The following is a 27,508-nucleotide window of genomic DNA, read 5'->3' on the forward strand; positions in this document are numbered from 1 at the left end:
TAGATTAAGGGCTGCTAATAAACTTAAAGACGTAGGAAACCTTTAACTACTATTTAAACTTAAGACAAGTCTTAATGTTAGCCTATTATCCCTAGACAGATAGCTAAACAGAAAGGCAAAATTAGACTCTTAAACAGTACTTACGTTGCTATTATACTCTAGAATAAGACAATTAGGCCCTATAGATTTTAATTGTAGAATTTACATATAATAATAGTATTTACGCATCTATAAATATAACACCTTTTTAAGCCTGTTATAGTATAGATCTAAGGAGCACAGATTAGCCTACTTTAGCATTAAAAGGCAGAGAATCTCCCCTTATAAAGGAATTAGCTGCTAGAGTTATTACCTTACAGGCTACCTGTAAAGTAAACATAGAAAAGTTAAATAAGTATTAAAAGAAACACTTAGATAAGAAACAACTACTAGCACCCTTTAAAGTAGGCAACAAAGCACTAGTCTCTAGTAAGAACATTAGGATAGTACGCCTAAAAAAGAAGCTAGACTAGAAATACCTAGGACCTAGGACTATTACAGCCTAGATTAGCCCCAGCGCATACAGAGTAGACCTACTAGAAATAAAAGGGATCTACCTAGTATTCTATACGTTACTGCTAGACCTATATATACTAAGAAGCTAACTCCTAATTATATAGGAATAAATACAAGAACCTATAGTTAAAGGGGAAAAGAAGGTATAAGATATAGAAAAAGTCCTTAACAGAAGGCAACTAGATAACAGACAGTAGGAATACCTTATTAAGTAGGACAGATTCCCTAAATTAGAAAACTCTTAGGAAATTAGCACAAATCTTTCTAAAGAAGGGCTAAAATAATACTAGAAAATAATAAGGTAACTGCTTAGACTGCGTAATAAGACATTAAGATTAAAGTCTAAAAAAGGGGGGTACTAAAAAGGCTAAATACCTTTACTTAATTATAATTTTTCCCTACAGGGGTTTTTTAATTAATAAGTGTTTAATAGTTTACGCTAAGGGAAAACATAACCCTACCTTACCCTAAGAAATACAGACTAGCTAAAGCAGATATCTTCTAGCCTATTATAGCTATTTCTTATATAAGGAGATAAAGAAAGTTATATACTACGTTATATAGTTATAATTATAAGCAAATATAGAAGAATTAGTATAGAAGAACACCTTCTTTATATTATTTAGACTATCTAAGAGTATAATACACCTAATTGCTATATTAGCCTAAAACTATCTACTAACTATAAACTTAAGTATTATTAATCTAAACCTTCTATTATAGGGAACATCTATTAACTATAACTACTACTATAGGTATAAGTAGCAGCCTTACAACTACTATAAGGCTTCTTAGCAGCAGCAGCAGCAGTAGCAGCATTAGCAGCAGCCTGTTCGGCAGCTTCCTGCTCCTCCCGCTCCTCCTAGAGCTAACCTAGGGTCTTGCTAGTACCTGTAATCTAGTACTTTAACTAAAAGAAGTTAGATATTATTAAAATAGGTTAAAACGTGCTATAATACCTTCTTACAGGGGGTAATAGGCGCATCTAGATTAGACTTACTACTACTCTCCTCTAACATCTTCTTTTGCTTTATCTTAGCCTTAACAGCGCTAGCCTTAGATTAATCTTACTTCTTAATATAGATGCTAGATAAGGTTAACTTATATATGTAAGTGTTACTATTATAGAGTATAAGTAGCTCTTCCTATAGTAAATAGTTCCTATAAAGGTTAGATTATGCTATAATAAGCTAAAACATGTTAGAACGTACTTTTGTATTATACCTAGTAACAAGCTAGCCTAGTTAATAATAGACTTACCTATTATAGTCTTCTTATTAATAGACATAGGCATAGTAGTAGCAGGTATTATAGGGGTAGTCTTAACTCTAGCAGTATTAACAATAGCAGCACAAGCAGTAGTAACTAGGCAGCAACTAGAGTAAAGGCGCGCTATGTTGCTAGAAAGCCTTAAATAGCTGTTAGCATACTTATTAGGGCCCTAAATATATTAAAAGATGCTAAAACAAGCTAAAAGGAGACAAAACACGTACTAATAGGCAATTCTTATTACTATTATAACACTCTCTGTAGTAGTAGGCCTAGGCTTCCCTATAGCGTAGGCTACCCTATAAAGCTAGGTTAGTAGAGAAATAATAGTCCCTATAGATATTACTATTAGTAATATAGTAGAGATATAGCATACAGCACTACTTAGCAGTCCTACTATTCTTAGCAATGTTAATCTTATAGTAAGCAGGCATTAACATAACAGCTATAGTAAATAGTAGTTAGTAATAGTTAGTATTAGTTAGTAGTAGGCAGTAGCAGTTAGGAATAGTCTAAAAAGGTTACTAAGGCGTCTTGTGCGGTGCTATCTGCTAAAACGTATTAGAACGTGCTAGAAAGACCTAGAAAATCGCTTAGCTATCCTTATAAAAGTGCTAGACAGAATAGGTTAGTACTTACTAAAATAAAGTAGGATATATTAGTAACTAATAAAACTAGGGGTATAGATAGCTTATATACTGCCAGCTACCTAGTTAGAGCTTTAGCCTGCGCAGGCAGCTGCCTAGACCCTAGAGGTAAAGTAAGAGGTAAGAGAGGATTTCTGTTTAACTTTTACTAGGTAAAGGTAGAATTAGTATTAAGCTCTATCTAGCCTTATAAGGCGTCTAAAATGCCTAGACCTAGTCAGAATTAGCTATAACAGGATAGACAGAGTAAACACGTCTAAAGCTAGGCTAAAATAATACAGTATTGCTAATTATACCATTATTTAAGCTAAATAATCTAGAGAAGGGAGGCATTGTTAGGCGCTAGGCCTAGGGGTACCTCTAGTAGTCTTAGCGAGCTACTATAGGGCTAGCCAGCCTAGACTATATAAAGGTGTTAGAGGTTATTGCTAATACTCTAGGAATTAGTCTTGTTACTACACACTACGTACCTTAATACACCTGCTATCCTCTTTAACCCTATCCTCTCTTGTGATTGCTTTGTACACTCTTTACATGTACACTCTTTACACTTACAGCAAATAAGTACTGTTCTGGCCGCTGTCTCACTATTAAAGTGAGCATTGTTACCTTTTTGAGGCATGCTTGGCACAGTGGGCAGAGCTGTGGTCTTGACAATGGTAATATAATATACTAGCTGCTCTTTTTTTCCCTTTCTGTATAAAGTAATATAATGTAGTAGCTACTCTTCTTTTCTTTTATATAAAGGTAATATAATATACTAGCTACTCTTCTTTTCTTTTATATATAAAGTAATGTAATGTAGCAGCTACTTTTTCCTTTTACATAAAGGTAATGTAATGTAGCAGCTACTCTTCTTTTACACAAAGGTAATGTAATGTAGTAGCTGCTCTTCTTTTCCTTTCTGTATAAAAGTAATGTGATGTAGCAGCTACTTTTTTCTTTTACACAAAGGTAATGTAATGTACTAGCTGCTCTTCTTTTCCTTTCTGTATAAAAGTAATGTGATGTAGCAGCAACTCATCCATCACCGCGCGACCTCATCCATCCTCGAAGAAGCCCTGTAGTCCTTCGTCCGCGCGCACCAGCTCTCTCTTCTCCGCCTCCCACGTCTGCCTCACCTCGCTGTGGCTCAGAATCACGTCCAGCAGGCCCGCCGTCTGCTTGAGCTCGTGCCTGATCTGCGTCCTGACAGCTACCTCTTGGCTACCTTTGTCAATGGCTTCTTCTCCTTCTTCTTCTTCTTCTTCTTCTTCCTCTTCACACCGCTGTCTCAGCACGCTCAACCCCAGCGCAACAGCCGCCCTGTGCGCGGGCACCCTCGGCCACGTATTCTGCAGCACGCTCTGCAGCGCCGCGAGCGCCGCAAGACACAGATGCCCGTGGGCCAGCACAAACGGATCTTGCAGGATCGACGCGAGCAAGGGGATCAGGCTGGGTAGATGCTTGATTGTCTCGATGCCGAGGAGTGGTATCGTGTCGGGCAGTTGGCGGAGGATCGTGCACGCGAGATCTGGGTACGACGACGGTGTGGGCAGGTGCGATAGAGGCGCTAGGCAGCCTTCGCGTATCAGCTTATCGAGGAACTGGGTTTGCTTGGCTGGGGACACGGAGAGCGTGGCGAGGGAGCGCAGCGGGTCGTAGAGGGATTGGAAGATGATGACCGACTCGGCTTCTGGGGTGAGGGAGGGGATGTAGGTGAACAGAGGCCACAGGGTCGAAGCAAAGACTGCGCGGTAGCCGGTTCGTACGAGGAAGGCGGCGGGTGTTTGGGATGAGAAGCTTGGGCTGGGTTTCGTGGGCACATCGTTGGGTCGCGGTTGGTACACGAGGGCGGAGAGCAGCTGTTGAAGGAGTTGGCACCCTCTCGCCTTGTATTTGGCCTCGGCGTCGTCGATCATCTTAAGGATAGGTGGAACTAGTAGATGCCAGTTCTGTTCTATTGCTTTCCTATCGAGCGCCTTGATCGACCAGCCCAGCAGGCCCAGAACGTAGTCGTTGTGTGGATCCTTCCATGGAGCGGGCTTGGACGGCAGCTCGATTGCGCTGGTCGGCTTAGTCTGTGGAAAGAAAGGTGGTATGGTAAGCTTGAGCAAGTGCGAGGCGAGGCGTTGGGGAAGCTCACTGTCACTCTCTCTGGCCTTCTTGACGGCCTCGATGGCTTCGGCTGGATCGGTAGCTGATGGGTTGCGCAGTTGCCAGGCCATGACTACATCGAGAGCATCTTTCATCCAAGGACCTGGTTTGGTGGAGAGGGCTTTGGCAAGATCGGTGCCTTTGAGCAGAGGCTTGAAGGTGTCTGCGTCCAGAATCTCAAGCTTGGCGAGGTGCGAGAGGAAGGAAGAGTACGAGCGAAGAAGTTCTGTGACGCGTGAGTGGAGAGGTTTTGAGTGGTGCAAAATCGCTACTTACGCTCCTGCGATGTGTTGCCGAGCACGACCTCGTAGATCAAGTTGAACAAAACTTGTGTCCGCCATGACGAGCCCCAACGGCGGATCGCCATACCCAATGTATCTCTGGCAGTCGCATCGTTGGTCGGGTTGATGGTGTCAGGGCGCTGGAGACCCCTGGCGCACTGTGCCACTAGGCTGCGGATCTCTTGACTGCTGCTTAGCGAAGCAGCAACGACATCGCAGACTTTGTTGGGAGCCTTGAACCCCTCCCGGGCCACGAGATAGGCAGGGAAGTAGGGTCGCTGAAGAGGTTTCTGATGAGGAACAGTTGGTGCGTCGGCCCATGGCATCATGGTAGCGCCGATCCAAGCGAGGTATTGCTCGTCCGCATTACGAACAAGCTGGTCTGCAATCACAGAGTCCTTGAAGCTGCCGTGGACAACAGAGTCGACAAACTCGAAAGCCGGTTGGAACAGGCTTGTCTCGGGCTCGGCTGGGAGGTGCCTTGTGGGATCCGTGAACACGGTTCGGTAGAGGCCAAAGCGGTTGATGAGCTCGAGCGCCATTCGTGGTCGAGGGCCCCTTAGCATCTTCTCCAGCTCGATGCCCACACGTTCTCGACTGATCTTGATCTTGAGCACCTCTTGGATCTCTGGATTCGCCATGGCTTTCTCCGTCTCGGAGTCGATGATGTAGTCCAGCCGGGTAGCAAAGCGGATCAGACGCAGCACTCGGAGTGGGTCGTCCTTGAAGGTCTGGACGGGTTCGAGCGGAGTCCGTATGATCTTGGCAGCCATGTCGTCGAAGCCTTGGCCTGTAAAGTCCTCGACCTGGCATGTATGCAGATTGAAGAACATGGCGTTGACAGTGGCATCTCTTCGGACAGCGTCCTCTTCAGCAGTGCCAAACTCCATCTGGGGGTTGCGAGAGACCTCGTTGTACGTTTCTTTCCTGAGATTGACGAGATCCAAGTCGATACCCATGATGTTGGTTGTTGCTGTCTCCAGGTTCTTTGATTTCTCAGGGTTGGCCTCGATCTTGTGAAGGCCAGGCGCAATCCTTTTCGCCTTGTCCTTGCCGCTGAGCTTGTCGGTCTTGTCAGTCTTGTCGGTCTTGTCAGTCTTGTCGGTCTTGTCAGTCTTGTCGGTCTTGTCAGTCTTGTCGGTCTTGTCAGTCTTGTCGGTCTTGTCGGTCTCGTCGGTCTCGTCGGTCTCGTCGGTCTTTTCCATCAGACCATGCTTCTCGGCATTTCCTGGTATCTCCAGGTACTCTTGCAGCTTGAGGCCAAAGTGCTCACCTGTCATCTTGTTGATGGCAAGGTCGATATCGTGGCTGCCCACTTTCAGCAGTTTGTCGCGCACCCAGCCTCCTGTCCAGCGGAGTACAATCTTCTCTTTTGCAAGGCTCTCCGGCACTTGGACAGCAGTTGGCTCCTCGTTTGGAGTGGGCTGTTGGTCAATGTAGGCAGCCACATCGAGCAGAAGTTGGCGGAGCTTGGTCTCGACTTCTGTGAGCTCGAGCCGAACCGAGCTTGGTGGTGTTTCTGAAGCCATTGTGCCGCATGGATGGATGAGTCGAGGTGAGGGGCTTTCTGTTTTCCGCCGTTTAGCGCTCCGCTCTGGCAGGTGGGGCGGAGAAGGTGTGGTTGACATGCGCTGCAGGGCCAACGTGGGCGACGGGCTCGGTTGGGGTGAAGTGGTGAGTCGAGCGGTGGTTGGTGGAGCCAGGTCAGATTTGTAGAAGAGAGAAATTGCTCGCGGTGAAGACAATCGACAGGCGCGACTCAGAGAGCGAGACATGCATGTGGGTGTGGGGGCGGTCTCCTGGCGTTTACGGCTCTCTGCACATTGCGGGTGCGGCGGTGGTGTGTCTGCGTGGATGGAGATGCCGGCCTTGGTCCAGTCAGGAAGCTTCGCGGCCGCAAGAACAGCGTCAAGCGCCAACTCACCGCGCCCGCCCGCAGCCACGAGCGCGCCGCACCCCATCGAAGCTCGAAGCTCGAAGCTCGAAGCCGTGTACAGCCGCTGCCTGCCTGCGACCGGACCCAGGATACATGCCGACAGACAAGCCAGACCGCCCGCGCGCACTCAGAACCCCACGGGCGCCCCGCCCTAGCCTCCCATGACGCCGCCGCAAGATGCCACGCCCACGCCTCCGAACCTGCCGCAGAGCGTAGAAGCGTCCGCGACACCATCCAGGCAGCGCGCGACACCACCCAGGCAGCCCGCGACACCACTCAGGCAGCCCGCCACACCACCCAGGCAGCCCGCCACACCACCCAGGCAGCCCGCCACACCACCCAGGCAGCCCGCCACACCACCCAGGCAGCCCGCCACACCACCCAGGCAGCCCGCCACACCACCCAGGCAGCCCGCGTCGCTGCCATACCGCCGCTCGAACCCGAGCCTGTCCAAGCTGTTCGAGTCCACCACGACCCTCTCGACCCTCTCCCACTCACGCCCCGGCTCCGGCACCGCAACGCCGACTGCCTCGACCGCGCCCGCGCCCGGCTCCGTCTTCTCGCCGGGCGCGCGATCCAGTGGGACGGCGACGCCCAGCAGCCTGCCGCCAGGCGTGTCCGATGAGTACAGGACGCTCGTGCAGCGCGCATTCGTCCCGCACGTCGCCGTGTTGGCAGATGCCGAGACCGAGAAGCTCATCAGGGGCAAGGGGCTGACCGGAGGCTTGCTAGACCTGCTCAGGCCCTTTGGCGAGCTCGTTCCCGGCAAGGTCACCGTACGAGACAGCATTGGCGCAAGCAAGAGCCATGTCGATTTCGGGGTGCGCTTCGTGGCCGTCGAGGATGCCTACCCAGACCTCCGAGGGGGCCAGCGCGCATCTGCCGACTCCACGCCGCCGCCACGACGGACCGGTGGCGACGTGTCGCAGATCGAGCAAGTCGTGGACCGACACGTGCAGTACTCCGAGCTCAACCATCAGGATCCAACGTCAGACTACATGGCCAAGCCCGAGCCGAGCAGACAGACGGAGAGCTCCGCCTCGCCTTTCTACACCCTCTACCTCCGCCGACTGCTGTCAGGCCTACCCATTGTCCCTCACGAGACGTTTGCGCACCCTGTCGCGGGCATAATAGCCATCAGCTCCTCCAACCCACATCCAATCGAAGAGCTTCGAAGGCTGTACAACAGACAGCATGATGGGGACCTGCGCTTCCCGCAATGGGTGGAGAACGACTTCCTGCGCTACTACCTCCTTGTCCACGACGAGGAGAACGGAGACATCGCAAAGTCCAATCAAACCTTCGATTCCATGAAACGGCACTTTGGTCTACACTGCCACCTCCTGCGGCTGAAGAGTCAGGAGTGCATACCTTCAGATGATGACAGCGTGCGATTACCAACATGCGAGTGGATTTCCGCTGCCGAGGAACTGGCAGAGATCCAGAAGCGAGGTAGGTCTGGACTCTGGCAGCAACAAGTACCCAGCTGTGCACTGACCTGTCTCTCTAGAAACCACAGACGACATCACCGATCCCACCCCCTACTTCCCCGACTCCGATATAAGCAGCTTGCGCACCTTCATCCGCGAACTTGTCACACAATCCATCATTCCCAACATGGAGCGTAGCGTGGCGACCTGGAACGAACAGATCTTGTCTCGTCGCCGTGGCCTCTCAGGCCGCTTCATGTCGCTCTCCAAGCGCTGGACCCCTTTTGGCAGCTCCCGCAACAGTGCCTCGGCATCCCCTTCCTCCAACTCCAACTATGACAGCCTGCAGGGTTTCTACCGCCCCGACGCCCCCGAGGCCATTATGCGCCGGCTGGCGGACTACTGCTTCATGCTGCGAGACTGGAAACTTGCCCTCTCCACCTATGACATTCTGCGCACCGACTTCCAGAACGACAAAGCATGGCGACACTTTGCTGGAGCCAGCGAAATGGCCGCTCTATCCGCACTCATGGCCCCAACACCCCTCTCCTCGAAGAACCGAACCGAGAACATCGATGCCTGGATCGAAGCAGCGTCCTACTCGTACACCGACCGCCAACGCAGCGCAGCACCTTACTACGCACTCCGCACACTCGCCCTCTCCACCGAGATCCTTCGCCTCCGGGGCTCTAGCGCCGCCGACGACGCCGCGCGCTGGGGCACGCGCATCCTCGAGACCGGACTCGTAGGCAGCACTGGCCACGCTCTCGTCACAGAGCGCATAGCAGCGTGCTACAGCATCCGCACAGGCATCGGGACCTACCGCCTGGGCAGCCGCCGCAGGAAAGCCGCGCTCTGGGCCGTGCTGGCTGCCGAAGCGTGGTGGCGCCTGGACCGCAGCCAGCAGGCGGAGAAGTGTCTCGACACCGCTCTCCGGCTTTACCACACGCGCGCCGAGACCCGAGACGGCGCGGCCGTCAAGCTGCCGTTTGACGAGATGCAGCGCTTCATCGACGACCTGCGACAGCAGATTCTCGGGCTGCGGCTAGCCAATCAGGGCTTTGCAGCCGGCCCACACGAGCCGGAAGACGCCCACGGGAAGCCCGCGGTCGAGCTCGACGTCGTGGCTGAGACGCTGGACAAGAGTCCGCGCGCGCACAGGAAGAGTTGGATGGCTCCTGCGTCAGCCGGCGATGCTGGGCCGTTGAGCCCTGCGCTGGAGAGAGGAGAGAAGAGCGATCCGCTCGCCGAGGGGTTTGAGTGAAGCGGTCGGTGTCGGAATCGAGTCGAGGCCCTCCTGTTTCGACATGTGGTTGGGTTGTGCATGGCACAGGCGTGCTTTTCGAGCATACGATACACATGTATAATGACGCAAATGTGCATGACGCTCACGATTCTCCCTTCTCCCTTCTCCCTCAAAAGTCGTGGACACTTCTGCATCGACTAGGAAGATCCAATGTGAAACCTTGACGGCATCATTGTTCAAGTAAAAATGAACCGAGGTATCGAGAAGCACCAAGACCCAAACGCCATGCATGATACATCACATCTCAACGACACCAATCCGGACTCTGTAGAGTCGTGCGCACAGCGCAGCACTCCTAGATGCTCTGCTCCATCTCAGTGATGTAGAGCTTGATGTGGCTCTCCATCTTCAGGTACTCGTCATGCGCAGCATGCACCTCATTCTCAATGTTGTCCTTGAGCTCCGCCATCTTCTTCTCCGTCTGCTCGATTCGCACTCGCCGCCTCTCCATGTCGCGGCCCTTCTCGCCCCGTTCTTCCGTCAGCTTGGAATGCGTATCGCGCAGCTCCTCCATGCGCTTTCGTGCGCGTTCTGCCTCCTCGTTGCCCTTTGTTTTCAGCTTTTCGGTTCGCCCATTGACGTTGCTCAACTGTTTTTGCAGAAGTCGCTCTTGCCTCTCAACGTCTCTAACGTTGTTGCTGCGGTCTGCAAGTGCATCTCGGTGCCGTGATGCCTTCGCCAACTCTTCTTCTTCCTTGGCTAGGTCGGCTTGAACGTCTGTCAGAAGTCGAGTGCATGATGTGACATCGGCCGTGACCACACCGAATGAGTCGTGTGAAGTCTGCAAAGCACGAGCGCGGCGGTCTAGAGAGTCGATGTAACTCTTGTCGGCGGAAAGCCGGTCGTTGAGGTCGCGCAGTGAGTCTTCTAGTGCTGTTGGGCTCTGTTGTGTGTACGGCTTCAGCTTGATGACCTCGCGCTGCACGTTCTCCTTGTTCTCGACTTTCTGCTGAAGCATCTCCTTGAGCCTGGCCTGCTCTGCCTTTGCGCGCTCAAGCTTCTCTACAACCGCCTCTTGACCTCTTTTCAGCTCCAGTAGCCTGTTTCTGAGTTCTGCGTTGCGCTTCTCTTTCTCCTGCATGAGCCTTTCGGTGGCTGATCGGTTGCGCTGGAGTTGAGCGAGCTGCAGCTCTTTCGCCTCCTTATCGTTGTACAGCTGCTCGATGCGGAGCTTCGTGCGCTCAGCTTTGTTGAAGTGTTCGTCGATGACTCCTGTTTGTGACTCTCTGAATCTTATAAAGTTGATCATGTACGAGAAGATCTTAACCAGTCGATGATGTGTTGGCTTGTAGAGGTCCGCGAATGTGAAATCCTGGATGCCACACTTCAAGCAGTCAGCCTACGGTCCCCTTGTTGATTCTGTGGTCGCGGTAGCACGTTAGCCCTGGCACGTACCTCTCGCAGCAGTTTCCTGAGGATGACGAAAAAGGCCATCAGATCGCGCGTGTCGCTCGTGAACAAACGCTCAGCACCATCGCCGCACATATCCTCTGCAGCGGCACGCATCGCAGGCGCAACCACTTCGCGCGTGGTGTTCATGAGCAGCTCCGCAAGCCATTCGAAGACCTTTTGTATGATCTGAGGGTTGGGCTTCTGGAGATCTGCGACAGTGAAAGTGATGCCAATGTCTGTTATACACCCGGCAATCTCAGAGTCGGGCTGGGTATGTCAGTGTTAGTCTGTGTGACGTTCTGCAGCGCATACCAGTGTCATAAAAGCATCGTTTTCTTGCGGTGCAGGCGCACGTTGGTTGTGAGCTCCATGGGAGGTGGTGCGCGGAGCCATGCTCATGCGCGGACCGTAAGACATGATGGGCTGCAAATGCAATTACAATATTCAGGAGGTTGCGGCGGTATGATGTTGGGTCCGAAATCGCTGTAATGCGGCGGTGTTGATGTTCCCGGGAGTCGTGTTTTGTCAACAAAGCGTTGGCAACGAACGAGCGGCACTTACTCCATGCGGTTAGCTCAGCGTTGACAGGCAGCTCACCACGCGGCAAAGCAATAGCTTTAGACAGATGGGCATATCAATGTAGCCACTGGTAACTCAGCCCTCATGATAGCCTAAACGAACGCTAGATGCAATCGATGGTTTTTCCAGTTGATTATCTCGCCTGAAGACGCTCGAACACGTTTCGTCTTGGACTCTTGGAGCCGTGTAGGTGATGAATCATGTTCACATCTCTTGTTTGCCCACAGAAACCCACGTACAATCTTTGCATGCATACCTGTATGCATTAAGAAACTAAACACCAATCACTGGTAAGAACGCAGCAAAAACCTCAAGGACTAAAGCTGTACGCTTAGGAAGAAGCGACTACATCCACACTACAAATCGCTGGTGTGCACGATTGTCGACTTGGTAATGTGTCCAAAAAGACAGCAAAGCAAGACCATCATAGCCGATGCACATGCATTGTTGGAATCATGCCAAGATGACTGCTTGTGAGCGAACTACAAAGTTGCTCCGGTTGTTTTACAAGTTCAGAAACCTTTGCATACCGATATCCACAGGCGACTTGTCGCATCAGACAGCGTTGCACGTCCGTACGCAAGGAGCAATTGTTGGAGAATACAATGATCCTTCAGACTCAACAAAGACCGATAAAAGGCCACGTAGGAAGTCAACCGTTAGCTGAGTGCTTCGTTCCACGACAATCGATGAAGATCGTGACACATTGGTGCTCGTCCCAGCAACTCGGAAATTGTTGGCAGTATCCTCGAAAAGCTGTGGCCTCGCTTCAATGCACGCGTCTGCTTCCCCGTTGCGGTGACTGCTGCGGTGTAAGCATGCTGAGCTGTCGAGCTTATCTGTACAACACAGCAGATCTCGCCGGATTGGCTGCTAAGTTCTGTTATGGGCAGTAGCCTCGTCTGAGCTCGAGCTTGGCTGTCTAAACGTGTACCTCCCTATGCAGCAGTATGGCACGAGCCGAAGAGCACTGCAATAGTAGGATAGCAAACGACAGATGGCATGCGGACTCCTATCTGCTGTGTTTGAGTTCAGCGAAGAAAAAGGAGACAGCGTTCATGTGTAATGTCATATGTGTTTGTCGATCAACATGCAGGAGTCGAAGCAATCGTGCCGGCATGCAGGAGCCAGATAGTTCAAGGGTCCTAGTCGGGGCCCACAAAAGCAGCCCGGGTCAAATAGCGTACCGGGATTTGTGCATCTTCCCCGGAAGATCCTGGAACGCCGATAAGTCGAAGTGAGCCAAACGTTGTTTCACGGCGATGCAGCAGGTGTCGACAGTAGATATTCGAGTAGTTGCTGTCGAAGCATCAGCAAGGCGATCTACCGTAGGAGGCCGGAGCCTGAAAGATCCACGGATCTTCTGAGGGCAGCTGCCAGACGTGCAGCCTAAGGTGAGACATGGTCGGACACAACATCAAGTAGTTGAAACAGGTGCATGCCATGCTCTTTCTGTTACACAGCTTCAAGAGGCTGCTTTTACATGAGAAGCACGAAAACACTACACATGGAGCCGGCCGAGTTGCTGCGTCGATTGCAGTGATGTGCTTGTAATCGAGTCCGCAGTAAGGGTTGGTCAAACTGGACAGCTACACTTGCATCCATGGCTGCTGGAGGCCTGGGTACCTCAAGGGGGTTGCAAAGTGTTGTTCACAAACGTCTCTTCGACTAGGGAGGTCTGCTCGTAGGAGCTGAGCTCGATGACAGTGGTTGGAGGAGAAGCACCGCGTCAACGGCTAGTGTCGATACCGTTGCTGGCGGACGCTGCCAAACCGACGTGGCTCTCCACGTTCCGCGGATTTCGATACTTTCTGCAGCACTCCCATGCGCCGTTCCGTGATCCTCGGCGTGATCTGTCGCTAGCGAAAGGCCTAGAATCTTCAGACATCACTGGGCATGGCTCTGTTCGTAGTCTATAGTGACGGCGTCAGATGAAGCGCGTGAGTTGAGAGGCCCGACTTGCTGTGAGCCGTGGTCGAGAGATTGAACTGGTGCTCGAGGAGATCCACACTTCATGGGGACCAGTTGCTGGCGGTTGAACGAGGGCTGTGGCGGCCATGGATCCCATGGTGGACACGAGGCGTTTTGAGTAGCGTGGCCACAGTGGGTCTAGCACTCGCGCCTTCCTTCTGCTTGTGAAGAAGGCAGGCTCGACCGGAGGGATCGTCAGCGATCAACTGGGAGTGTGATTGGCGTCCAATGAATGACGGGGGCAGTCACACTTGATCGCCTGCGTGACAATGCGGTTTGCAGCATGTCTTTGGAGCAGTATTCGAGCGGCATTCGAGCCGTATCTGAGCAGCCAGGCGGCGTAAGGATGCATCGGTGGCAAGGTACTCGACCGCAGCGGGCAGGGCAGCGGTCGCCTGTGCGTTGACGAGGTGGCACCGGCGGACCCCAGCGGCCAGCGACCAGCGTGCGCCAGGGCAATTCCCCGAACCAGAAGGCTGAAGGGGTATTTTTGGCGTGCCTCGTGGTGGGGGCTCTCTAGCTTCCATCGTCACAGGCTCACAGCAGTCCGAGCCTTTCCAAGGTTCAGCAGCGCCGCTGCGTGACTGTCAGTCCCTTACATCACACACGCCGTCCAGCAGCCCCAGGCCCAGGGTGCTCGATCAATCATCACGGCCGCCTCTCCCTTCCTCTGCCGTCTCTCGAATTGCTTCCCGGTTTCCCAGTTTCGCACTTTCGCACTTACGCCGGCCTGCATTTCAACGCTTGAACGCCCGTTCGGCCGCCTGTTCGGACGCCCTGCCCTGACGCCTGCCCAGTGCCCACGCTGCTGCTTGCCACAGCTTCCGCTGCCGCCAAGCACTCTGCCAGTCATCCGCGACATGATGCATTCTAGCCAACAGTGCGGCGACATCAACTCTAGATAGGCAAAGAGCACCTCGCGCCGTCACGTTGGGCACGCTGGCGACGAGCTGAGCACAGCACCGTCACCACCACCGTCACCACCGTCACCACCACCACCACCACCACCGCTGCCCAAGTCCTCGCCAGGCCGGCCAACGTGCAGCCATGCCGTGGCCGTTTGGGCGAAAGAGTGGACGAGCCGCTAAATTAAAAGAGGGTCGCGCCGCCGCGGCTGCGGACAGGAGCCGGCCTGTCACAGAGCAAACCATCGTCGCCCAGGGCGAAGGCAGCGATGCCCTGCAACATCGGCCCGGCCAGCGCGGCGGACGCCGGAGAAGGACGAGTTCGCGCTCCACGGCGTCATTGCACGACGTCGAGAAGTCCAATCCTTTCAGCGACCCACCGCGCGACCCTGGCTTTGCAAAAGAGGCGCGTCTGCCCAACCCCAACACGAGCGCTGAAGACATCACCGCCCTGCCACACCACTCTCGCCTCGCCCACTCTCCTCACCTACGGCCTGTGACCCAGGACTACAGCGCAGCGCCCTACCACTTCTACTCTCCTTCACACACAAGCCTGCACACGGCAAGAGAGCGGGGGAAGCTGCAGCGACCCCAGTCGCTGCGCAGGGGTCCCCCCAACGCAACATCCCTGGCCCGCCGCAAATCTAGCAAAAAGCGCAAGGAGCATGATCACATACGCGAAGAGGAGATCCGCGCGATGACTCTACCAATGCCACAGAAACGACCTGCTGCCAACTCTGGCGGCATGTTGCGAAGAGACAGCAAGAAGGTCAAGGCCGGCCTCAACGCACGCTTCGAGCGCCCGCAGTCCATCATCTCGCTGCCCCTAGAAGACTCGATACACTCGTCCATGTCCGGCAGTTCCGAGCTTCGTGCCTTCAGCGTCAGCGCCCTCGACATTTTCGCACCACGACCAACTATCCGATTCTCCGTTGGCTCGCAATACTACTATGGCGGCGATCGCTCGTCACCAACCGCTCGCCTAGAAAGGGGCAACTCTCGCAGCGAGAGGAGGCCCACCAGTTCGGCGCAAGACAAACAATGGAAGAGGACAAGCAGGATCGATGACCTTGCCGACACGCTCGATGCCGGTGCGCTGCGCGAGATTCTGGACCGGGACAAGCGGCGCCAGGAGAAGAAGGCAAAGGCAGATCAAGAGCGTCTGCGTCGTCGACTCGAACGACGTGCCGAACAACAGAATGCTGTCGTAGAAGGCACACCGCCAGCACCTATTCGGAGTGATGCCGTAGGAGCTATCGGACTCGGCATCGAGAAAGAGGCAGCAGTGTCCATGCAAGAACCCTCACTACCCACCCAAGAGCCTGTGGTGCCAATGGAGGATATACGCCCAGCAACCCCTTCAACGCCACCATGGTTGCGGCCCCTCACGCCACCGCCCCTACTTCGTCTCGAGACATCGGTGTCCACCACTCCCACTGGCAACGATAATGGCCAACTGCCCACTCCAATAGAAACACCCATGGAGGACATGATCATCTCAAACGCCCAAGCCGTTCGCTACTCTCGAGGCAACGTTGCTGGTCCCGTCCACACTCGAGGACCATCGAATGTCTCGATGATGCCAGAGTTGCTCTCCGAGAGGCTGGCTGAAGAGTCACCTTTCGAATCCGTCGAACCATATCATGACCCCACGAGAAGCGGGTCGTTACATCCTGTCGATACCATCGACACAACGACATCCAAGCAGGGCTCTAGTTTCCGCCGCCGCAGCTCAGAGGGGCGACGGATGAGTGCGTTTGCCTCGTTTTTTCGACGAGGCAAGCGAAGCTCTCAAGAGCCGGGACGTGCCACTCCTTCAGAAGCTTCATTCTCCAACACGTCGCGAGAGTCAATGTCTCGCCAGCCACTTCCAGCTCATCTGGTTGCAACTGTACCGACCGCTCCAATTCAGATCAAAAGACCGTCCAGCGTCCCTCGTCGTACAATGTCCAAGTTTAGAGAAGACCTACCTGAATTTCCTATTTCTCCACCCGATTCCCGGGTGGCGTCACCGGAGGTACCTTCGACCAGTGCCATCGCTGCGCGTCGCCGAGCGCACAATCCAGCAGACCTCCGTGTCGGCTCGGTCGGGTTGGCAGCCAATGCTCGTTCGGATTCGCCCGTAAGCCCAGGTCTACCACTTGGCAACAAGATGTCACAATCGCTTGCGTCAGTGGATTCAGAGGGATCATGGTTATCAGGCAAGCCAGTCAACCGCATATCGAACAAGTCTATGATGCGGTCCAGCGTATCCTCCTCGGCCATCCAGCAGAATCCTGACTTCAACAATTCTTTCGAAGAGCTAGGAATGGCAGATGACGAGTACTTCAAAAGACTAACTCCCCAGACCGATGAGCTTCGCCGATCCAATCTGTCGAGCGGTCTCATGGTAAGGAAAGCCAGCAGCACTGCCATGGCCACTCTCGATGCTGCTGCCGAGTCTGACGAGGAAGACGAGGCTATAGCGCCTGCACGAAGGTCCGAAGACAGCGAATATGTCAAAGATGGCGTTGCGCGCCAGCCTACTGTTGTACATCGCAACGTCCGTGTCAAGTCTGCAGAGGGCTTGCTTACCATGTTTGACGCGGATGCGCCATCGCCCGAAGAATCCCGGAAAACGCTTGACATGGAGCCGGACTCGCCACAATCAGATGATTCAGGCGAGCAAGCCACGGTACAACGTGCAAAGAGCGTGGATTTTGCAAAACACCACGTGCGGCACCTCAGTGCCGGCTCGGCCAAGCTTTTGGACATACAAAAGCGATCGAGCACAGCCTCACACAGCAGGTTGTCTCAGCACGAGTAGCTGGTCTATTCCGGGGCGCTGAGAGATCGTTCAGGAAGACTGCATGACCGCCACACCACGCCACTCCTTTTGTTTTTCCTTTGTAATCGTCAGTCTTTACTGTACCCACCCCAGTCACTCATTCCACCTTTCTTTTAGCGCGTCATTTCGTATCTGGTTGGCACATGCAAAATTCCGACGATCTCTTCCGCTGACGGACGATCTGTACTTCTGCTACACACCTGCAGACGACGGCGAAGAGTAGACGCTTGTCTCTGAGAGACTGCACAGCGTCAGCGTTGACACTTGATTTGCGACGGCGTTAGATTTGTTCAGGCGTGATACCACATTGTATTGTATGCAAGCTGCAGGCCGCGGCTTTAGTGTCCTCTCATTCCTTTTGGTCGAAAGTCTCGAACGGGCTTTGGGATTTGACTGATCACCGGCGATTGGGAACGCAAGGGCGCGTTTTCACCGGTTTATTCTTACACGGTGCATCTGGGTTTCGACAAAATGTAGAATCTAGGAGATGGCTGGAGGCCTTGAGATCTTGGAGATGTAACGCGCTCAGGCGCCATGTTTGGCTTATCAAAGCCTCCCTGTAGTTTCAATCAGAGCTGTCTTGACAGCCTTTAACACCTACTTGCTATGACTAATCCACTGTCCCTTGCCGGTGTTGATCAAAGGCTAGTTAACCTGCAGGAAGGCCCCTACGTCGCGTTGGGCTGACCTGAAGCTATAGCGGGGCACGGATTTTCAGGCTTCGTGGGTATTGCGCAAACGGGCATTATGAGGTAGAGGCGTGAATGAGAAGGCCATGAGAGTGAACAAGCACGCCTCGGAATGTCGAAACAATCTGCTGAAGGCATCAACCACTGCTCTTGCCGTAGAGAATCCTGCCTGAATAAGAAGGCAGGATCGTGGCGGGGTCTTGGGTAAGCGCGCACGTCATGGGGTGACAGCAGCCCACCCACAGCGGCCAGGTACCGTAAGCCCCTCCATCTCACCGTTTCCTTCAAATCCCGCCCGTCTTTGCTGAGACCTACAACACAGAAAACTTGGTAAGTCGCCTGTCTCCTGTTCGTGTCTGCTTTCTCGTCTTGGGTGCGCGCACGATTCGGCACATTTTTGCCCCCGTGCAGGGCTGGACGGCTGGACGATGCGCGCGCCTTTGCCGAGTTTAAATCTGGCGGTGCATCGTTCCCTTTGTCACCGAGTTGTAATCGGCACCGGCAGGCATCTTTGTCCAGTGCATTCCATCAGCCGAGCCTTATCAATCGTCTAATCGTCTGTCTCACTTCGTTTTGCTGTACATATATCATGTTCACCCCATCGACGTCACGATTCACCAGAACGTTGCTTACCTCTGCGCGTCTGCAAACAGCTTCACTCAGCCGCACACCTACCGCCAACCTATACCGACCTCTCTTCACACCCAGGTTCTTCTCAAACACAAGCAGAATGGCTGACACCGGCGTACACAACCTCCAGACGTAAGGTTCCTTTGTCGCACTACCATGTCTGACATGCGACACGCGACGTCATTGTGTCTACGAGTAACGACTGACAGTCTATAGCAAGGCGGCGTTCGATGAGGCGTTGGCCGACAAGTCGGGCCTGATGGTTCTCGACTGCTTCGCTACCTGGTGCGGACCTTGCAAGGTTATTGCGCCCCAGGTCGTCAAGTGAGTGAGTCTGCATCTGCACCCCCACATCTCTCTAATGGATTCGGCAGGTTCTCCAGCACATACACCAACGCGCGCTTCTACAAGATCGACGTCGATGAGGTCCCCGATGTCGCACAAGAACTCGGCATCCGCGCCATGCCCACCTTCCTCCTCTTTAAGGGTGGTGACAAGGTCGCCGAGGTCGTCGGTGCCAACCCCAAGGCTCTTGAGGCCGCCATCAAGGCCAATGTCGACGAATAGGTTGCTCGCACCACACGCAGTAGCAGACGATCTCGTTCGGTGGCTTAGCATTGGGTAGAACGGGAACATGGACACAAATACCGCATTCTTAGGTGCACGTGAGCTTTTGCAAGTCATTGGAAGGGACAGAATACACCACAATTATCATGATACCTTGCTATATGGCTCGACCTGACACAAGATCATACTTCCACAATATTTCTATGTTTTGCGATTTGCTATTTCCATGACGGCGGTCTACGGCATATGGGAACACACGCACACACACGCAAACACACGCAGTGCTTACAAATGCAACAACCCGAAATCGGCTTGACTCGGCATCTCCACCACTACCCACACAAAGAGAGCCTATCACGGTAACGAACGACCCTGTGGCGGCGCACGTACTTGCCGCTACATTCATTTACCTCGCTTTGACTATGTTCTCCTGCAACAGAAAGAGGTGATGCGATCACATGCGTGACATCTTACTGCGGAGGGGAACCAAACTTTGCTCCAACCCCCCCCCCCCTCTTTATAAAGCTTTTCTCGGCAGCTCTGGCGATTCTCGAGTTCTAATACATAGTTCCTGTCAGCGCGTTTGCATCTGCGTGCGAGATTCTTACTTGCTGTTGGCGCAATGTCCACAAATGCTGCATGCGGCTGGTGGTAGGACGGCAGCGACTTACGATGAAGACTGATGTAGATTGTGGATCATGGTTACATAGAATGAGATTCAGTTTGAAACGTGAACTGCTGGCCGCCTCGTGGCGACTAATTATGGGGAGGGTATAGTATGGGAATGGACGAATGCATCTGAGGTTCGACTCGGCACCCTCAGTGACGGGTTGCTGTGGGCTGTGGCCCTTCCACACCTTTAGATGCCTTCTCTTGGCTTCGTGGGCTCGTGGTTGACATGACTACTCGCACTGCTCACGTCGTTTTGGTGCATCATGCTCCAGTCACCAATCTCCTCTTCGAAAAATTGATCCAAATCAAGACCCATCATCTCAGCCTCCTCACTGACACGAAGGTGTAGGAATGGGATGAACTTGAGAGCATACAGCAGGATGCAGGAGACCGTGAAGGAGTAGGAAGCAACAGCACAGATCTCAGCAAGCTGGTAGCCGACCTGGATGCCGTTGCCGTCCATGGCACCAAGGGCATCGTACGGGCCCATGCCATCGAGATCGTACACCCAGGACTGCGCGAAGATACCAGTAAGGAACGAGCCGACCATGCCGCCGATACCGTGAAGCTTGAATACATCCATGCCCTCGTCGATCTTGATCCACCTATCAAGGTTGTGGCAAAGAGCGCAGACAACACCAGTAAGAAAACCGATCAGCGCAGCGATCCAGACTGAGACATATCCGGCTGCTGGGGTGATACCCACAAGGCCAGCAATGGCACCGGAACACGCACCGACGACGGAGAAGCGGCCTTTGGTGCGAACGTAGTCGACGATAACCCAGCCAAGGACACCGAAGCAGGCAGCAGTGTTGGTGTTGAAAGCGGCCAGCATAGATCGTATTGTTCCGTTGAGCGCGGAGCCACCGTTGAACCCGTACCAACCGAACCAGATGAAGACGGTACCGATGAAGACAAGAGTGGGGTTGTGTGCGCGACCATGGATTTTCTCACCCTTTGGCAGGCGCTTTCCGAGTACGAAGGCGTAAGCAAGAGCGGACCAGCCTGAGGCGATGTGAACCGGGCCTCCACCCTGTTCAGAAAGTCAATTATTGTTTCTAAATGCACCAGTTGGAGTTAAAAGGCTTACAGCAAAGTCGAGACTGGGGAGGTTGAAAAGCCAGCCGTTCGAGTTCCACGTCCAGCAAGCGATAGGACAGTACACGATGGTAGCCCAGCAGAAAGCGAAGATCATGGAAGGCATGATGCGGCCGCGTTCGAAAGACCCACCAATGACTAGCTGCACAGTGACGGCGCAGAAGAGCATCTGATAGAAGCAGAAGACGATCTCGGGAAGCAGGGTGGAACCGGGCGATGGAGCAGACATGACGTTCTTCAACCCGAAGTATTCCATGTTGCCAATGAAAGGACTGGCGGTACGCGAGTAGGCGAGAGAGTAGCCCCAGAAAAGCCACTGGAAGCAGACACTTGCGCCATTGTCAGTCCACAGTCCAAAAAATCGTGTTGCGTGATAGATTCTACTTACACTCCCATGACTGCAAGAGACTGGAACAGAAGTGACAACGCGGACTTGCGGCGTGCAAGACCTGCGTACAAGAAGGCAATACCGGGAATGATGAGCCAGACCAAGAAAGCCATTATGATCAGATAGAGGTAGTGGAACTCGAGTCCCTGGTACTGCGCGTTGACATCTTCCATGTTGGGGTTGCCGCCATTGGGCTTTGTCTCATCGAACTCAGGCTATCGAAGTGTCAGGCACTGTTCTCAAATGTCCCAAAGCTATGTATGCGCTTGTGATGATGGTGTAAATACTCACTGCCACTGGAGCCTCCATATTGCCAAAGGTACCTTGTTCAGTCGCTCTTGACTGGAACGACAAATTTGAAGAAGAGAATGCAACCCTGCAGGGGGGGCTTTTCTGGTTCATATAAACCTCTCAGCAACTCAGACCCTTTCCGTCAATTTCCCGTAGCAACATGATGGAAGGAATCGTCCCTGGCTAGTGCTCCCATGTCTCACGACCAAGCTGTGCCCCCGACTCTTTGCAGAACGATTCCCTTGGCACTGATAAGCTGAGACTCTTTTTACTCCCATCTTGGTTGTTGAAGCCGAGCCTGCGTTGCCGAAGGATTATGTTTTAAATTCGTGAAAGGGACCAGAACGCAGAGGGGGGACAGAGGAGCCAATCGCGCCGGAGAGAAGTGAACTTCAGGCCAAGTTTCCCGAGCCACAAGCGGGATTGGTCAGAAAGCGATCTTGCGAAGAGTGGTGGTCTTGAGCCTGGTCAAGATAAGGGTTCGTCTCAAATAGGTATAGTCCTTAACGTTGGGGTGATAAGGGACGAATGGGGACAGGGGATTGGTGGAGCTGGCGTGGCTTGCCCGTTGGCATTTGGGAAACAATCATTCAGACGATAGAAAAGTCGTTTGAAGGCTCTTCTATCGTTCGGTGTCGCCTGTCTTACACAATGTCTTGCTTCTGCGGCGGTCCGTGGCTGTTGATTCGTCCTCTAATGGCCCGTGTATCCGAACGTACGGTATGCTTCCCGTGACGCCACAGCCTTAAACCATGGACTTCAGGTGTTTAGCATCTTCTGACGATCCAGAATGATAATTTCAGCGAGTACTCAAGCCCAGTAGCGCATATTCGCAAATTTTCAAGCTCCGTGGTATTGCGAAAAGAGATGAAGCTGTTGATGTGTCGTACGGCGTGCCGCGCCGCACAGTGCAAGGCCAAGTATGCAGCAGTCCGCATCCATAAACAGTTATGCCATTGGTCATAGTTGGCAGGTGATTATTCCCGGTCAATTTCCTTGAGCTTCAACAGACACACCTCGTATTTATTGCTCCTAATGTAACCTTTAGAGTGTGAGCTGACCAAGACACCAAACTTGCACATCAGTATACCAGGCGGATAATTGAACAGTGCCGACAGTTGCTTCGCTTGTGCTTTTGCGTTCTCGTTCGTTGTTAGCTTTGCGCCCTTCTCCGCTCGTTCTCTTGCACATCTTCCCGCCTGTGCTTCATCTGCAATCTGTTTGTGCAGTTCTTTAGGGGGGTCTCTCTTCTCGTTACCACAGAATCACCGCAGTACGTGCTAACAGAGATCACAAGAAGCAACAGCAGCAACTGTACTGGGTCGATTTTACCAGAGACTGGTTCGTTCTTCCCATTTACCTGCCTTCTGCCTTCGCTGGAGCGACTGGAGACACTTACTCCAGCAGCTCGATCTTTAGCAGTAAAGGTGGGTTGCGTGATGAACCACGCTGATATTCGGGATACCATCGTAAAGTTGGACAACAAGTAGAAGAGTGCTGTAGGCGCGGCTGTTCGTAGCCATCGGTATGTCGCTTCTCTGTGGCAATGATTTTGCATAGATTTCTGGAGTACCTAGCCCAGCGAGTATTTCCTGGCTCATCATGCAGTTTCAAGATCGGGTACAAGTTCCGTTGGCGGGCAGTTTGATTCCAGTCACTTCGTGCAGCACGATGTTACGCGTCGCGCCTCATACAGACGGGCAGCAACCTCGGCATCGCGTTAGCACGTCTATAAGTGCGAGAAATTCGCCCACATGAGGAAACGTCATATCAAGGATTGTATAGTGCAGGGTGTGAGATTCTATAGTCGTCATGAGCTGGAACGAACGCCTCCAGAAAGGAGTGGGGCACGCTTTCCATCACCATACAAGCCTTCGTCTTCCTTCCATGCTTCGGATCATCAATTGAATCCTTCATGCGCATACTCCCTCCTCATTAATGCTGTGAAGTCTGGAAACCCTTCTTATAGATGGCCAGCAATTCCAGGAAATGACGTGGCATCCATCCCACACGTTTATCACCTACAAGCTGGTTGTCATGCAATTTCCCGGTCAACTACGTCTGGCCTGTGTTGTCAGACAAGCACAAGGCACTGAAAGGATTATCCCATCCATGCGGGACCTAAGAGACACAATCTATAGTCCACGAGATCGACGACTGGTGAAGAGGACCTCTACGGTTCCCATAAAACACCATGAGAGGAAGAAAATCAATTAAATCGTGTCTGTGAGAGAAAACAAAAGTCCTGGTTACCATGCGCATGTGCCGGACTTAAAAAAGATTATTGCAGCAGATCACAGGCGCTGTGTTGACACGGTCTCTTGGGGTAACAAACAAGAAACATATGTGTCAAATCCAGTGCTTGCGTTCACGCCTTCTACAATACTCGTGTTGTTTGCCCTACATTCACTCCCACGTGGTATGACCCGTGCTTCAACTCTCCTCGCCTTGCGATGTAAGAGCCGCGGTCTCATAAGGTCTTTCCCCATTTACCATTGTACGGCGCAAGATATGTTCAGGAGAGAGTCGAGACAGATGTGAGCCTTTGTCTCTGCGCTTACCATGTCTAAAAACTGTCTGGCACTGAATCATGACTGTCTCAAGCGGACATTCGCACACCAGCTATATCTTGCCTTCGAGCGCTCACGATATCCACCCAATAAACCCAACCCTTCAGACCATATACCTTTTGCAAATTGTCCATCAGCTTTGTCCCACACGTCCATAGCTCCATCGACCTCATATCTGCTCATCAACATGACAATCATATCGTGTTTCAAGTATGGCTTGCTCATAACCTGCCTTCTATCTCCCGTCACCGGCTTGTTCCATGTTCCATTCTGGTCCGGCTCCAAGACGACAAAGCAGGTACGTCAACAAGTCCAAATTACTGAGCTCCCAATGGAGTGTGAGATGATCCACCGCCAACTTGCACCAAGCAACAACACCCGCTCCATTGGATACCTCGTTATAATCGCGAACCTTGAGGACATGGCTGATGTTAAGTCCGAGCAGATCCAACCGCTCAAGCCGGCATGGACCCTTGAACAGTTCCAACAACAATTCCAAGATGCTAAGACTTCGGTAAACAACCTCGCTCCGGGAGCAAGCGTCATGTTCGATGAGTATCGCCGTTTCCAACTGGATATCGCCGACTGCTTGGCCGACAACAAGCGCAAGGACGAAGTGATTGACGGCCTGAAGGTCGAAGTCAGCACCACTCGAGCCGATCACAAAGCGGACAAAGCGATTATCGACAAGTTGGAGGCTAAACTCAACGACGCACAGGTCGTGATCCAGGTCCAGACTCAGGAACGTACGATGATGTGCGCAAACATGACGGGTCTCGAGATGAAGAACGAGATGTTGCTGCAACGGCTACAAAAGAGCGCGGAGGGTGTGCGGATTGTGGCTGAACTTGGCAACATGCATTTTTGAGGAATGTTGGCGCATTATTGTTGGTCAGTATAGGGCGAAAGGCACGAAGGAGCGCGGAGCACAACTACAGACATGTCAGTTACATCAGGAGTTTGGGCGTCTTTTGGTTTGATAGGCATAAATGGGTATAGAACTCCAATATGGTTTCCATGATTCGTGACTTCGGTCTTTTCATTACGGGTGGCCGTATCTCCTTCTCTTGCCTATTTCATTTACGATCGACCCTCTAGTGACCATGTCCATCATCACCTCCGCCCTGCTCCTCAGGGTCAAGCTTGATCAGAGTATCAATGCGCATGATGGCCACACAAGCCTCGACGGCAGACTTCAGCTGCTTGACCTTGCTCATGCTGGGCTCAAGCACGCCGGCCTTCAGGCAGTCATGTACCTTGCCGTTCGACAGGTCCAGGCCGTAGTTCTTGTAGTTCTTTGACTTGGCCAATTGTTTCGCGTCCTGGGATGAAGGGTCTGTGGGGTTGACGGTTCGTTGCGAGAGCGCATGTCTCGATCGCAAGTTGGCCACAAGCTCCGTTGCATCCTTTGCAGCGTTAATGGCAAGGGTCTTGGGAATAGCGAGGAGAGCCTGGGCGAAAGCTGCAATGGCGAGCTGTTCACGGGAGCCCTATGTGCTTGATTAGTTTTCCGACTTCTTATATTTGAACGAGCAATGCACTTACAACCGAGGTTGCCCACTCTTCCAAGTAGATGTGCAGCGCAGTCTCAACAGCACCTCCACCGGGGACAATACGTCCACTCTCCAGCGTTCGCTTGACAGCACAGAGCGAGTCGTGTACCGATCGCTCCATCTCGTCCAGCGCGTAGTCATTGGCTCCTCGCAGGATGATGGAAGCAGATGAGAAAGCCTTGGTACCCTTAACAAGGATGCACTCGTCGTCCGAGATGCGCTCCTGTGCTACCTCTTCCGCCTGGCCCAGGTTGGCCGCCTCGAACTTCTCATCGCCATTCAGATCTGACAGTGTGCTGACCAGTGTCGCTCCGGTGGCCTTTGCTATCCTTCGCAAATCCTCCTTCTTACACCTTCGCACCGCCATGGCGCCCTTCTCGACGAAGTGCTTCAAGCATAGATCATCGATACCCTTGGTTGTGAGGATGACGTTTGCACCAGCCTTCAGAATCATCTCGATTCGCTCCTCGACGATTCCGGCTTCTCTCTGGCGAATCTTCTCGAGCTGTTCGGGGTCATCGATAGTGATGTGTACACCGAGTTTCATTCGCTCCTTCTGCAAGTTGATGTCTAAGCAGGCGATCTTGGCGTCGGTGATGCGAGTCTTCATGGCTTGCGAAGCAACTGTGCAGTTAAGAGCGTATCCCTTGACGAGGACCGACTGAGTAGCGCTCTGACCGTGTGCCTTGAGGATGTTGACCGCCTTTACGGGATACTTGGTCTCGCTCTTGTTGTTGGTCGTCTTGACAGAGGTTATAGCATCGACCACCATATTGGCGAAGAAGTCAGAGTCCGAGCCAATGATCTTGGAGGACATGGATGTCTTGGCGATGTTGATCAGGGAGTCGCGACCGAGTGTGTCCACCTTTGTGCTAATGTTCTCGTTCATGTACTTGACCGCTTCCCTCAGCGCCAGCCTGTAGCCTGTGATGATGGTGGTGGGGTGAATCTTGTTCTTCATGAGCTCGTTCGCTCTCCTCAGCAGCTCAGCTGCTATTATGACGACCGAAGTTGTGCCATCACCGACTTCCTTGTCTTGCTGTTGTGCGAGGTCGACGAGGATCTTTCCTGCGGGGTGCTCGATGTCGAGCAAGCTGAGAATGGTAGCGCCGTCGTTTGTGACTGTAACGTCACCAATATCGTCCACCATCATCTTGTCCAGACCGGAGGGTCCAAAAGACGATTTGACGACATTGGCGATTGCCTGCGTTGCGAGGACATTCTGGTCGCGGATATCTTGGCCGCTGATTTTGTTTCCACCGAGGACTGTGTCACGTCAGCTATCGTTCAGCCCTAAAGTGCTCCCGAGCTTACAAAGAGTTCCACCGCTACGTGACTGTTCAAAGATGCCGGCCATGTTGTCGTGATGTAGCTGTTTACGCGGTGTTTGGGCTGCCTTCTTGCGGCATCAAAACTTCTGGGACGCGGGACGCTCATGTCGGCGAAAGGTAGCTCCGATTGCGCTAAAAGACCCCTGCCTTGTCGCAGATGAGTCGGTGACCCTCCACATCTGGGCAAAACACCAAAGTCAGACTTCTGACTGTGCTGACGGTTCTACCATTTGCTGTTTAGGTACGCGCCGCGACTCTATTATAACTTGCTACTGCCCTCTCCCGACTCAACTTTCTGACTTTCCAGACTCTCCAATTGCAGGTAAATTCCTCCGTGATTGTACCCCGCTATACCCCGCCAAACATTCCGATATCTAGTTTTGTTTCTCAAAGGGATAGCTTTCGATGGTCAAATGCTGTTGTGCTCACAAATGAATACAATCTTGACCGCGCTCCCCCTTATTTTGGCTCCTGTTCCTTGCGCT

At 52.6% G+C, this 27,508-nt stretch overlaps 8 protein-coding genes across 8 annotated transcripts, besides 12 other annotated features; 4 read left to right on the plus strand and 4 right to left on the minus strand.

The window, feature by feature from the left end:
• Nucleotides 1-2,146: part of a mobile genetic element that runs on past the window's edge.
• Nucleotides 1-3,006: part of a mobile genetic element that runs on past the window's edge.
• Nucleotides 1,221-1,319: a tandem repeat.
• Nucleotides 1,349-1,384: a tandem repeat.
• Nucleotides 1,930-2,146: a long terminal repeat.
• Nucleotides 2,147-2,150: a direct repeat.
• Nucleotides 2,273-2,329: a tandem repeat.
• A 15-nt stretch (nucleotides 3,007-3,021) lies between the features above and the next one.
• Nucleotides 3,022-3,122: a dispersed repeat.
• Nucleotides 3,123-3,511: 389 nt separating this feature from the next.
• Nucleotides 3,512-6,417, minus strand: EKO05_0009246 (CCA tRNA nucleotidyltransferase; the record flags this gene model as incomplete). The annotated part of the gene is made up of 2 exons (XM_038941884.2): nucleotides 3,512-4,833; nucleotides 4,884-6,417. 2 exons carry the CDS (start codon nucleotides 6,415-6,417, stop codon nucleotides 3,512-3,514), a joined length of 2,856 nt encoding a protein of 951 aa, XP_038795846.2.
• Nucleotides 3,694-3,733: a tandem repeat.
• Nucleotides 5,950-6,087: a tandem repeat.
• A 568-nt stretch (nucleotides 6,418-6,985) lies between the features above and the next one.
• On the plus strand, nucleotides 6,986-9,518 carry EKO05_0009247 (uncharacterized protein; the record flags this gene model as incomplete). Its single annotated transcript, XM_038942140.1, has 2 exons — nucleotides 6,986-8,276; nucleotides 8,335-9,518. 2 exons carry the CDS (start codon nucleotides 6,986-6,988, stop codon nucleotides 9,516-9,518), a joined length of 2,475 nt encoding a protein of 824 aa, XP_038795847.1.
• A 337-nt stretch (nucleotides 9,519-9,855) lies between these two features.
• Nucleotides 9,856-11,369, minus strand: EKO05_0009248 (kinetochore-associated Ndc80 complex subunit nuf2; the record flags this gene model as incomplete). The annotated part of the gene is made up of 3 exons (XM_038942091.1): nucleotides 9,856-10,884; nucleotides 10,956-11,219; nucleotides 11,265-11,369. 3 exons carry the CDS (start codon nucleotides 11,367-11,369, stop codon nucleotides 9,856-9,858), a joined length of 1,398 nt encoding a protein of 465 aa, XP_038795848.1.
• Nucleotides 11,370-14,468: 3,099 nt separating this feature from the next.
• Nucleotides 14,469-14,511: a tandem repeat.
• Nucleotides 14,512-14,549: 38 nt separating this feature from the next.
• Nucleotides 14,550-17,213, plus strand: EKO05_0009249 (uncharacterized protein; the record flags this gene model as incomplete). Its single annotated transcript, XM_038946734.1, has 1 exon — nucleotides 14,550-17,213. One exon carries the CDS (start codon nucleotides 14,550-14,552, stop codon nucleotides 17,211-17,213), a length of 2,664 nt encoding a protein of 887 aa, XP_038795849.1.
• A 1,299-nt stretch (nucleotides 17,214-18,512) lies between these two features.
• On the plus strand, nucleotides 18,513-19,120 carry EKO05_0009250 (thioredoxin trx1; the record flags this gene model as incomplete). Its single annotated transcript, XM_038942042.2, has 3 exons — nucleotides 18,513-18,685; nucleotides 18,770-18,877; nucleotides 18,928-19,120. 3 exons carry the CDS (start codon nucleotides 18,513-18,515, stop codon nucleotides 19,118-19,120), a joined length of 474 nt encoding a protein of 157 aa, XP_038795850.2.
• Nucleotides 19,121-19,372: 252 nt separating this feature from the next.
• Nucleotides 19,373-19,401: a tandem repeat.
• A 578-nt stretch (nucleotides 19,402-19,979) lies between these two features.
• Nucleotides 19,980-21,680, minus strand: EKO05_0009251 (uncharacterized protein; the record flags this gene model as incomplete). Its single annotated transcript, XM_038942088.2, has 4 exons — nucleotides 19,980-20,825; nucleotides 20,883-21,219; nucleotides 21,279-21,493; nucleotides 21,570-21,680. The coding sequence occupies 4 exons, from the start codon at nucleotides 21,678-21,680 to the stop codon at nucleotides 19,980-19,982; spliced, it is 1,509 nt and encodes a 502-aa protein (XP_038795851.2).
• A 2,451-nt stretch (nucleotides 21,681-24,131) lies between these two features.
• On the plus strand, nucleotides 24,132-25,007 carry EKO05_0009252 (uncharacterized protein; the record flags this gene model as incomplete). Its single annotated transcript, XM_038946735.2, has 1 exon — nucleotides 24,132-25,007. One exon carries the CDS (start codon nucleotides 24,132-24,134, stop codon nucleotides 25,005-25,007), a length of 876 nt encoding a protein of 291 aa, XP_038795852.2.
• A 226-nt stretch (nucleotides 25,008-25,233) lies between these two features.
• EKO05_0009253 (chaperonin-containing T-complex alpha subunit Cct1) lies at nucleotides 25,234-27,049 on the minus strand (the record flags this gene model as incomplete). Its single annotated transcript, XM_038942038.1, has 3 exons — nucleotides 25,234-25,629; nucleotides 25,685-26,958; nucleotides 27,007-27,049. 3 exons carry the CDS (start codon nucleotides 27,047-27,049, stop codon nucleotides 25,234-25,236), a joined length of 1,713 nt encoding a protein of 570 aa, XP_038795853.1.
• Nucleotides 27,050-27,508: the final 459 nt, after the last annotated feature.

This window comes from Ascochyta rabiei, chromosome 16 (genome assembly GCF_004011695.2).
Source record: "Ascochyta rabiei chromosome 16, complete sequence".
In the NCBI taxonomy this organism is placed as follows: domain Eukaryota; kingdom Fungi; phylum Ascomycota; class Dothideomycetes; order Pleosporales; family Didymellaceae; genus Ascochyta; species Ascochyta rabiei.